The 11,498-nt window shown below is 44.5% G+C and overlaps 1 protein-coding gene across 2 annotated transcripts in view; it reads left to right on the top strand.

Annotated features, from left to right (window-relative positions):
* Positions 1–2,606: 2,606 nt before the first annotated feature.
* The window catches only part of DHX38 (DEAH-box helicase 38), a 51,619-nt gene continuing 42,727 nt past the window's right edge, over positions 2,607–11,498 (top strand). Inside the window, exons 1-5 of one of the 2 annotated variants that reach the window (XM_088456991.1) lie at positions 2,607–2,703; positions 5,295–5,665; positions 5,816–5,982; positions 8,664–8,777; positions 8,855–9,011. In XM_088456991.1, the coding sequence (XP_088313117.1) occupies positions 5,367–5,665; positions 5,816–5,982; positions 8,664–8,777; positions 8,855–9,011 (737 nt within the window). In that variant the 5' untranslated portion in view covers positions 2,607–2,703; positions 5,295–5,366. Of the gene's footprint in view, positions 2,704–2,880; positions 2,900–5,294; positions 5,666–5,815; positions 5,983–8,663; positions 8,778–8,854; positions 9,012–11,498 lie in introns of those variants that run through there. The other variant, XM_088456993.1, reaches the window with a different exon arrangement.

The raw sequence follows: 11,498 nt of genomic DNA, 5'->3' as shown, positions 1-11,498 counted from the left end.
AGCCTGTTTGAAGATTAGCAGAGCCAGATTAACAATGGGGCGGATGGAGCTACATCTCTAGGCCTCCACATAAAAATAGGCCCATCATCGGCATTATGATGACCAGCTGCCTAGCTGGACACACAGCCATAAATTGTATGCATTACAATTTTTGTTTTAGCCTTCTCATTTAATTATGCGTTTTTTTATTTGTATTTTGGGAGGCTGTGGGGCTGTAATTGTATGGGGTGTACACACCCACTTGGCTCTGGTCACCCACACAGCACTGGTTACAGCTCCTCCCCTTCTCAGTATAGGCTTTTGGAACATTTTCAGCCCCAGGCCCATGTGGTCCTTAATCCAGCCCTGAAGATTAGTAGAGAGGTGGAGTCTGATAGAGTGGGAGAGAATTCCAAAGGTGGGATCAGCACGGGCAAAATCTTGGAGACGGGAGTGGGAGGAAGTAATCAGTTGGCAGGAGAGGCTACATGTATTTGTGGAGCGAAGTGGGCAGGAGTGTGAAAGGAAGTAAGGTTAGAGAAGTAAATGGGAGAGGATTTGGTGAGGGCTTTGTGAGTGTGAGAAGTTTGAATAGGGTTCTGATGGGGAAAGGGAGCCAGTGTAGGGCTTGTAGGAGCGGGGATGCAGATGTAGTGCGTTTGGAGAGGAAGATGAGTCGAGCAGCAGTATTGAGGACAGATTGGAGTAGAGAGAGATGGGAGGCCAGGGGGCCAGAAAGTAGGAGGTTACAGTAATCCAATCTCGAGATGACCAGTGAGTGGATAAGGGTCTTTGTTGCCTCCTAGGTGAGATAGGGTCTGATCCTGGAGATATTTCTGAGATAGAAACGGCAGGACTGCGAGAAGTAAAGGATGTGTGGTTTGAAGGAGAGGGAAGAGTCAAGGATAACTCCAAGAAAGCGCACTTGGGCTAGAGGAGATAGTTGTGCCGTAAATAGCTAATGAAATTGTGTGAAGTGAGGTTATTTGGGAGGGTGGGAAGATGATCAGCTCATTCTAATGCTGGCCATACACCTACACGACCAGCATAAGATCCGATTCATCATACGATTTCCCTTCGATTCCCCGGAGCTCCATGGCAGTCCCAGCAGCATGTTTGTTGTTTTTCTTAGCACACGATCTGTCGTAAGATCGATCCTGTGCCTCACGCGCTCATAAGGGAAACAGTCATTGAAATTACTTGAATTGCTGCACGATGGATCGCATGAACCAAATAAACGGCACGATCTGCACACGATACGATGGACAAGATGTGATGCACATCTGATCATAAGATCCGATTATAGGAGCTGTGGGAGCGCGCATCAGATCTTATCTTACTAAAATAATACACGATTTTCACAAGATCCATCTTATGACTCATCAAAAATCGGGGACAATCGGTCCGAAATCGTGCAGGTGTATAGCCAGCTTTGGACATGTTGAGTTTAAGATAGCGCTAGGACATCCAGGAAGAAATAACAGAGACGTACTTCTTGTGAAGTTTTATGGCGGAGAGAGGACTTAGAATCCCTCCCCGGCCGCGTATACATGCACTTTTTCCGGACCAATGGTTTACTGGATGGCGGTTGGGAAGTGCATAGGTGAGATTTTCTGGAACCTGTATCCACTGTGCGCTGTGCTTACACACAGGAGGTGTTTGTATTTGCAAGGGTGTTATAAATGGAAATTACTACCCCAAATAGATCTCTCTTCCTGTGCATGTATATACACCTAAAGCTGGGTGCACACCGTAATGATATGGTGATGCGATGCAACACTATATCACATCGCCGAACACACTGCACGTGCTACGGTTCGACATTACAATATATCGTTAAATGCTTAACGTAACAACACTGCGTCGTCCTTAGCAGCACAACAGATGGGAAGAGATGCAACCACCCAATTCAAACAATGAATTGGGTGGATCTGGAGGTACACACTAAGCGATAAAGAGAGATCCGTGACTTAATGAAAAAATATTAATTTTATAGCATCACTAAAGCAGCATACACACTTGGCGATATTAATGAGCGATTGAACGATTACGACATTATAATCGTTCAATCGCTCATTAATCGTGCACTATAATGTCGGAAACAGTACGTGCTCCCGCTGGCCGTTTCCGACATCTATCATCGCCTGAACATGCAGATCAACCTGCCGATATCGACAGATGGGCCATGTTCAGGGATAGGCACTACAAGGGATCAGGAACGACTGTACGATGTCTTAATCGTATTGTCTTTCCTAATCTCTGTGTGTTCGCTGCTTTAGACTCTGACTTTCTATAACATTGATAGTTTGATACCTATCAAACAGCTCATCTGAGAATTATACTTTTGCATTGGACATCTCTAAGTTTCATTTAGATAGCTATGCACCCATGGCAAGAGGCACAGTGTTGATCAGATATAGACAGCCATGCACTAGGCACGTCCATTTAATTTGCAGAAACATTTTTTTGCTCCTCAATGCCTAACCAAAACAATACTCCTTGCTCAAAAATCTTATGTGGGTGTACCAACATGGCGCCTATAGGTTATCTGCGCTAGCATAGCAGTGGAACCAGGTGTACCAAGATGGCCGTTGCTTCAGAGGAGGAGGTTGTCGTTGGAAGCCGGAAGTACACTGTGTGCTGCTGTGTGTGCTGATCAATAAAGTACTTTGAGAAGGCAGCGGTCTGCTGCTGGCATGATGGCGGCGCCCAGCACGGAGTGAAGTAAGGGAATCATGTAATGTGTCGTGTGGCCCGGGCAGGCCGCCTGTCTGTCCTATGTGAGCTGTCTGTACATGGTTCAATGAGGGTGATCGCATGTGTTGCCCTTGTAACATGGGGCAGGCTGAGGTCTTTTGGGGTGCTGGGTATTAGGGCTGTGCTGGGTCTCAGGCACTATGGACATGACTGACCAGTATATGTGAGTGTGCCATTCATATCCCCCGGCCATGTCCTCCTACACATACCTGGGGTACCTTGGGAGGCTGGAGGGTAATTGCATCTTGCTCTGCCATAGTAGAGAATACCCTAGTAGTGCCTACTGCACATCTATTACGTCTAGTCTACATCTGTATGAACCAACTGTCAGTGGCACAACTCTATCTATATCATACATACAGACAGTCTACCTATCTCATACATACTGTCTATCTCTATCTCATACACAGTCTATCTCATACATACATACTATCTATTTCTATCTAGCTCACACATACAGTCTATCTAGCTCATACATAGTCTATCTAGCTCATATATATATATATATATATATATATATATATATATATATATATACAGTATCTATCTATATCATACATACAATCTATCTATATCATACATACTGACTGTCTCTGTCTGTTTGTCTATCTATCGCCTAATGTCTACACCTGACTGAATACCCATTTTGTATGGTCTGTGTTGTATGTTTGCTGTTGTATTACATAACACAGTACACAGATCCAGGGGAAAGCATACAATCATGTGCTATAGGCACTGGGTTTAGCTGTTCCTTTTATGCTCCTGTGAGATGTTGTTACTATTTTCTGAGGTATATTACGCCTTCTGCTCATGTTTATAGTTGGTTGGGATGGATTGCTCACATCCGTGGTGTGCTCTGATTGGGGGGGAATGCGGAGGTAATGTGAGGTGGGGGGAAGGGGTATGGGAGGTGTAGTGGTGGGGTTGGGATAGTAGGAGAATGGGTATGTTGCGGGGGGTGGGTGTGGGGTTTTGTTAAGTGCTGCACCTTACAGGAGTACCAGGTCCTGATAATGGTAGAGTTGATAGTAGTAGGTCAGGTGCGCTCTTCTTATGGATGTGGGAGTGGTGTCTGTGTGGGGAGGTGATGGTATGGTATGTAGTGCTGTGAGAGATGACAGACACAAAATGCTAGGGCCAAATCATTTATTGAGAGGCACAATTCTGCTCCAATACGGTTTAGATGGATGGGTTCTGGTGGGAGAGATGTGCTGGGCTCCGGTGGGTAGTCCCTTTCAGGGGGCTCCTTGCCGTGCGCTTCTTGACCAGCACGTTATCCCTGCTGGACCTATGGTCTACAGACTTCAGGAGCTCTTACCACCGGAGCCCAGCCCAACACACCTCTCCCATCAGATCACATCCATTCCACCCCACTCAACCACCTCCCACCCCTCTGGACCAAATATGGAGCAGCATTGTGGCTCTCTATAAGTATAAACGATTTGGCCCCAGCATTTTGTGCTCATGTTTATGAATGGGTGAAATGTAAAATGCTCCCTGTTCCACCCAAGTTACCTTTTTGTCCACGTCTTCATATGTGAGCATTTTATTAGCATGTTTCTTTAAATCCCAGCAACGCTAAACTAATATAACTGCTGGTGTAAAGTCATAGACATAAACATAGCAAATCTCTCCTACGGGCCACTTTCCTAAAACAATATATAGAGGGTCTTGCAGCACTTTATTTGCAGTCTAAGTCCCAGAGTTTGAGCTTGTATTGTAAGAATATATATATATATATATGTGTGTGTGTGTGTAATGTCCCTTTATTGGGGTACACCAATGTAAAGTGTTTATAAATCCGCACATAATGGATTGCTTTGATCCTTTCAGAATTGTAGTGGCCTCTTGCTATTAATGCACTGTGGGTACAAACATTTTTATATGCACTCCTTGTTATCCATGAGCGATCAGCCTATCAATTTACAAGGGACCACCAGTGGCATAACTGAGAGAGACAGAAAGATGAGGCATAATTTTATTAAGAGCCACATTCTGCCTCCACGTAGTTGCTGATCTCTATAGAACTGATAGGTGGCACAGTCATGAGTATTTGCAAACTATTTGGTAATAAGGGGCCAACAGACTTATAATTTAAATAATCTTCCCCAGTTACTTGTACAATGTCACTGGCCTGCTACTTCCCCTTAGTGTGGTCCTGTGAACAGGCAGGTAAATCAGTATTTCTCAGGGCTCCTTAGTTACTGTAGTATAGAGCTGAAAAAAGTTTAGGGATTTACAAATCCAATCTTTCAGAATAATATAGGTTATCGTCATACTGGAACTGTCTGTCAACCCCCCCCAATGAAAACCTGCCACCGTGCAATGTTTCCATTTTCCAGGTATAAGCACCTGGAGAAATGTTTTAAAAGGTGTGGGACTGGGGCCCGTGTGCCATCCATCCTGGTGCCACTGTGCTGCCAATATGACCTTTAACCCTTTGTAAGTTGCGAGGACAGCTGTGCTGGGGGCTCAGGATGTTTTTGGCAGAAGTGTTTGTGTTAAACTTTTCTTGAGTGTCCACTTATGAGAAATCTAATTTTGTTCTATTTTTACAGGAGCCACTCACTATAGACTGTGGTGTGTCGTTACCATATGTGTGCTGAAGGGGGCGCACTGCCACCAGCAACATGGAGGACGATGACTCCTTGCACCGATTGGAGGGCAGTGATCCCTCTCTCCAGGAAGGAGGATTAGTGGTGAAGAAGAAGAGTTCTAGCAGTGAGCAGCATGTCTTTAAAACCCCTGCTCCCCGCTCCTCCTTACTGGGCTTGGACTTGCTAGCTGCGCAGAAAAGGAAGGAGAGGGAAGAGAAAGAGCGCCAGGAAGGAGACAAAAAGGCTAAAGTTGGTTCTAGAGACTGGGAAGATCGAGACAAGTCCCCCGAGGGATCCAGTGACCGGATTAGCCGGGGGAGTCATGGAGACAGGTAGGCAGCTGGGAGCAGGCGCGGTTTTGTTTGGAGCTGGCATGTAGTGTATTCCCAAATTTCCGGTGTGCTTGGAGCATGTGAAATATTCTGTTGTGCTACATTGTAGTGTGGTTGGCTGATTAGTTCAATGACGTTTTTATGTTTCAGACATTACAGATCAGCGCGTGTGGAGACACCGTCATATACTGGTGGGGTGAACGAGGAGTTCCTGGCTAGGAGTCGCCAGAGAGAAAGGGAAAGGAGGGAGCACGGGGTCTATGCATCATCAAAGGATGACCGCCAGCGTCGGAAGGAGCGCAGCAGTCGAGACAGGGGTAATCCGAAATCTCCTCCCAAAATGTAGTTTTAGCCAACCTATAGCTAACAGATTAACAGGACCGTGGGGTTCCATGCCTGGGAGAAGTCACCACTCTGAGCTGCAGCAGCTTCTTCCAACATTGACAGCTGGGAATAGTTGCAGCTCCTGCTGCCCTGTGCAATTTCCTAACGCAACCCCTAATTGAGCAGTTTTGTGCCAGTTACGTCACGTCTATGGCCCGTATTCAATTAGAGGCAAAACACCGAAATCCGCGGAAAAGTTTCGCTGATGACGTTATTTCGCCAGGCGGAAAAGTCTCGCCGTATTCAATTTGGAAGACTTTTCGCCTAGGCGGAAAGTCAATGCAATGTAATAGGCGGAAAAGTTTCGCCTATGAATAGCGGGCGGAAAAAAGTGCAGAATTGGGGTTTTGGAGTGCAACGTTGCGGGAACCCCCGTGCAGCCTTCAGACAGACCCCCAAAGGTAAACTGTGTCAAAAACTATTTTAAAAACACTTAAGGACACCCCAAAACATCACTTTGAATTTGGGGGCGAAAAAAAAACTGTTGGGGGACAAAGTTAAAAACTAGTGAACTTGACTCTGGGGGGGGTCCCCTGGTATGCCCCATATATTTTTTTAATTGCAGGGACCTGCGGCAGGTGGATTTTTCACGATTTTTTCAACTTAACTTTAAAATATGCTGTCCCCCATTTTCAAGCACCCCAAATTTGCTGGGATAAGTTATTTTCAGCAAAAAATACTCCTGAATACTATTCTGCACCACTTGTACAAAAACGCTATTTAGCAGTTATTGAGCCCGTTTAAAAACACCAAATACCTTCAGCAAGCCAAATCGGGGGTAACATAGCTAACCCCCATGTCAGAGCATCTTTTGGGGGGTGTCAGGCTGATTTCCCCAAATCTGACAGCACTTTCCACTTGTTTAAGTTTCGCCTACTTTCAAATTGGATACGCGGGCACGCGCGCGATGCTTTTCCGCCTGCAAAACACGCGATGTAGGTGAAAAGTCCGGGAGGCGGAATAATATCGCGGGTCCGCTCAAATTGAATTCGGGCCTATGTGTAAATGTCTTATTCTTATGTTTGTTGATGTGGAAACTAGTTGCATTGTCATGCAGCGGAAACCCCAGCGTTTTGGTGGTTGGGGGAATAGGAAATATTGGCCTTTAAACCAGAGAATTGTCCAATACAACCACAGTTATACTTATTTTGGCATACTACATTGCCTATATATGAGGGTGGTTCAATAAGTAAGGTAAGAAGACCTCTCACATATGTAATGTTCTCTATTTCATTCAAATTTCCTGCAAATCCAGAGCAGGTAGACCAATGCTGCCCCTCACATAAGTCATACTGTCCCAGCATCAGTTGTAAGATGGCGGGGCTGGCGGAAACATGGTCAAACATTGAGATGCGTAGTGTGATTGCGTAGTGTGATCAGATTTCTGACACATCAGCAGCTGAAATTCATCGCCAACTTGTCGAGGTGTACGGTGATAGCATCATGTCATGGAAACAGGTTTGGTGCGCTGCCTTTGATAACGACAATAGAGACGTTCAAGATGATCAGCGATCCGGCCGACCAAGCACGTCCACCGCAGATGACAATTTGTGCCGCATTGAAGTTATGATTCAGGAGGATGGACGCATTTGAGTTGGTGATATTGCCGACAAACTGAACATCTCAGTGTGTACTGTGCACAACAAAATCGTTCATGAGCAACTGGGGTACAGGAAAAAGTGTTCACACTGGGTACCAAAGCTTCTAACCATTCATCACAAAACCAATGGGATTGTCTCTTGTGCACATGACGCTGTACCATGAGGAGAGCTTGCAGTTCCTGCGGTGTATTGTCACAGGTGATGAAATATGTGTTCTTCATTTGATACCGGAAATGAAGCAAGCATCCATGGCATGGAAAGGCGCTTCATTCAAAAAAAATTCAACTCCATCAGCAAAGAAGGTCATGGCGTCCGTGTTTTGGGACCACAAGGGCGTGCTTCTTGCTGATTTCCTCACCAAGGGAGACACTATAACCAAGGGAGATACTGTGAATGCTGTCCGCTATTGTGACACACTGAGCCAGTTGCGGAGGGCAATTTTTTAAAAACGACCTGGATTGCTGCGAACAGGTGACTTATTGCTACATAATATCACCAGGCCACACTCAGCCAAACGCACATATGAGTTGTTACACCGCTACCATTGGGAGGTACTGGACCATCTTCCCTACAGCCGTGACCTTGCACTGAGTGATTTCCATATCTTTAGACCATTGAAGGAGCACCTGGGTGGAAGATGATTCGCAATAGATAGTGAAGTTCAGCAAGCTGTCATATCCTGGTTTCAGGTGCTTGACACTGATTTCTTCTATGCTGGGATAGATGTCGTGGTGTACCTTGGAACAAATGCTTAGACAAGTTTGGGGACTGTGTAAAAATAATTTCTGCCAAGGCCATTCTATTAATAATACGTATATTTACAACTTGAATAAATGTACGCCGTGAGAGGTCTTGTTACCTTATTTATTGAACCACCCTCGTATATGACTAGCCTAATGATCAGCACTACTACGATAAACTGTGTTAAAGAATAGCTCTCAATACTTTTTTCTGCCAATTTCTTAAACTCGTTGTGTTCCTCTGTTAATCCCCATTTACTTACCATTTGTCAGATGATCGTAGCCGGCGGAGCAGCAGATCTGAGCGAGAGAGGTCAGAACGGGACAGTGATTCGGAAAGGAGTTCAAGACGTAGTGAACCTGACAGCCCGAGGCACAAACCCAGAGGTACAGCCAGTCTCTAATCCTTCTATCCTGCTACACTCCACCCTGGGTAGTGCATTACCTCTGTGTTTTTTCCCTAGACTCCTCAACACCCTCTCGCTCTGGATGGGAGGAGGATGACAGCGGTTACGGAGCATCTCAGCGTTCCCATTGGGAGTCTCCCTCTCCAACTCCATCCAACAGAGACTCTGAGCGCAGCCATCGCAGTGAGCGCGACAGTTCAAGGAGGGAGAGCCGGTAATTGCCGACCACATAAACAGATGTATCTGACAAAAGCCCCAGAGTACAAAGTGACTTTTGTGCAGTGAGATGGAAGCATTTCAATTACTATTTATATGGGGTGGTTCTGGAAAAGTAAATGAAGCAGAGTGGAGGAAACTGCTTTCATGTTAAAATGACAAAAGAAACCCATCAAACTGTCTATAGATAAGAATGGAATTTTATTTATTTTTTTATATGTAATGTGGCGATTATTACCGCCATTTACAAGATCATTGATATACCTCCCTTTTTTCCATTTTGATAGACTCTAAGCTAGATTTGGCAAACATTAACTCGGCAGCATAGTCTGCTATAGTCAGCAAAGTGTATCCCGATCTTATATGAGCTACAGTTACTGCCTGTCAAAGGGAATTAACTTTGATTGTGCTCACCCACACCTATCTGCTTATCTGTATGCTTTCCATAAACATGGCCTGTCTACTAACATTTATTATATCCGTAATAGCGTTCCGTCACAAACATGAGGGGGGATTCAACTGAATGCGCTGTTGAATAGCGCCCAGGAATAAGCCCCCAGAGTGATTGATTTGGCCGCCCTGTAACCCCCAACTAGAGGATTTCTGCTCGCATCCTCCAGAGGTTTGAGCACAAATCAGACTATACTAGTGCTGCGATGCTAGTTGCAGCCTTACCGCGTGCTCTAACGGCATCGCACTCGGCACTTAAGTCGGAGAATCCTGTTTACCATGACTCCCATAAACCCCTGACATTATTAGGGGAATTCAATATGGGTGCGAAAACTCAGTTTTTGCGTTAATATCGCACCTATGACGTCATTATTGGAGGTTTTAGTTTTACAGTGTATTCACTTTCAAAGACTTTTCGCAGGTTTGAAAAGTCTTTGAAAAAAAACGGGGATAACTTTTCACCACTGAATAGGTGGCGAAAAAAAGTGCAGAATTGGGGTTTAGGGGTGCAGGCTTAAAATAATAGCCTGCACCCCTGGGAATGACATTTTAAAATTAACTGTGTAAAAAAAAAAAAATAGGGACACCCCAAAAAATGAATTAAAAAATTGGGGTGAAAAAAAAAAAAAAAGGGAAAAAAGTGTTTAAAAATAGGGAAATAGGTTCAGGGCTATTCTGCAAGTATGCGGCAGGTGTATTCTAGAATAGGCTATTAGCGGCAGGTGCATAGTTGCAGAATTTAAAAAAACTTACTTTAGGGACATAAAAATATGCTAGTACCCATTTTCATGTACCCCCAAATTTGATGGGACCACATAAAAAAATGAAAAAAATAACCTAAGTGCTCTTCTGCAACACTTCTTCAATGTCGGGAAATAAACACCTACTGCGGCTATTTAAATCCCCGACTTTCATTTACAGGCTAAAACGGGGGTACCCATAGAGATCCCCCATGTTTTTACAACTTTAGGGGGGTCCTACAATTTTTTTAAGAAAAATTTTGTAACGTTACGCAAATCCCACTTCGCAGGCTCCCGTTTTCGTTAGTTTCATATTGAATACGGGGTTAAGCGGGCGCGCGCCCGATACTTTATCCCAGGTAAAAGGTCTGATATGAAACGTAAACTTCGACAGCCAAGTTTACGTTTCATATTGAATTCCCCTCTAAGTGCGTAAATTGCATCTCTCGATTTAAGTGCCAGATGCGATGCAGAGAACTGAAAAGCTCTGGGCACTCATTCCCGGCACTATTCAACATTACATTTAATTGAATCCACCCCATGTACCTTTTTATAGTAGCGTAAATAGGCTCACTAACTAATGTGTAAAACTTCTGGTAATGGACTTATTCACTTGTATCATGTAATAGTTATCAGTAGTCATTGTGCTGGTACTGCCGGTATTAGTGTTCATTCTAGCACCCTGCACCTGTTCCTCTTTCCTGCCTGGGGTGTCGCTCTCTGCTGTGGTGCTTCTAGCACACTCTGATCGGCATCTCAGCAGTTTGTTGTATCAGCTGGGTGTGCTAGAAGCACCAGAGCAGAGAGCGACACTCCAGGCAGGAGAGAGGAACTGCACCGGGTTGTGACAGGTGCAGGGTGCTAGAATGTACACTACGGTATGGGAAAGCTTGTTCCACTGCAGATATTGCTGAGGTTGGTTTGTCCTATTAGAGTGTTGTGTTAGCAACGAAGCGGCTTTTATAGTTTTCTTGGTTTAATGTTTCTTTTCTCGCATTGCTTGTGTGTCTCTTGTAAAATAATTTAGAATGAGCAAGTTACATTATTTGTTGCCCGCAGACAAGCATGTCTGCTCAGGTCTGTTAGTATTGGATGATTAGGTAGAAGTAGAAGTGAAATGTTTTGGGTTAATATTGTGAATTTATCATTTAACTACAACAACTGTGACCTCCTGTTCCATGTACAATAGCAGAATGTTGCCAATACAGGCATAAAATATTCATTTCTTTTTCTATGGTCCTATTTACAATAGTTATCCATTATTATCCTTTTTTATTATTCTCTTTTACATGGCA

The sequence above is a fragment of the Taudactylus pleione genome, unplaced genomic scaffold (genome assembly GCF_031769625.1).
Source record: "Taudactylus pleione unplaced genomic scaffold, aTauple2 ptg000731l, whole genome shotgun sequence".
Classification (NCBI taxonomy): Eukaryota; Metazoa; Chordata; class Amphibia; order Anura; family Myobatrachidae; genus Taudactylus; species Taudactylus pleione.
The sequence above is the reverse complement of the archived record's forward strand: the minus strand, read 5'-3'. Positions and strand labels throughout refer to the sequence as shown.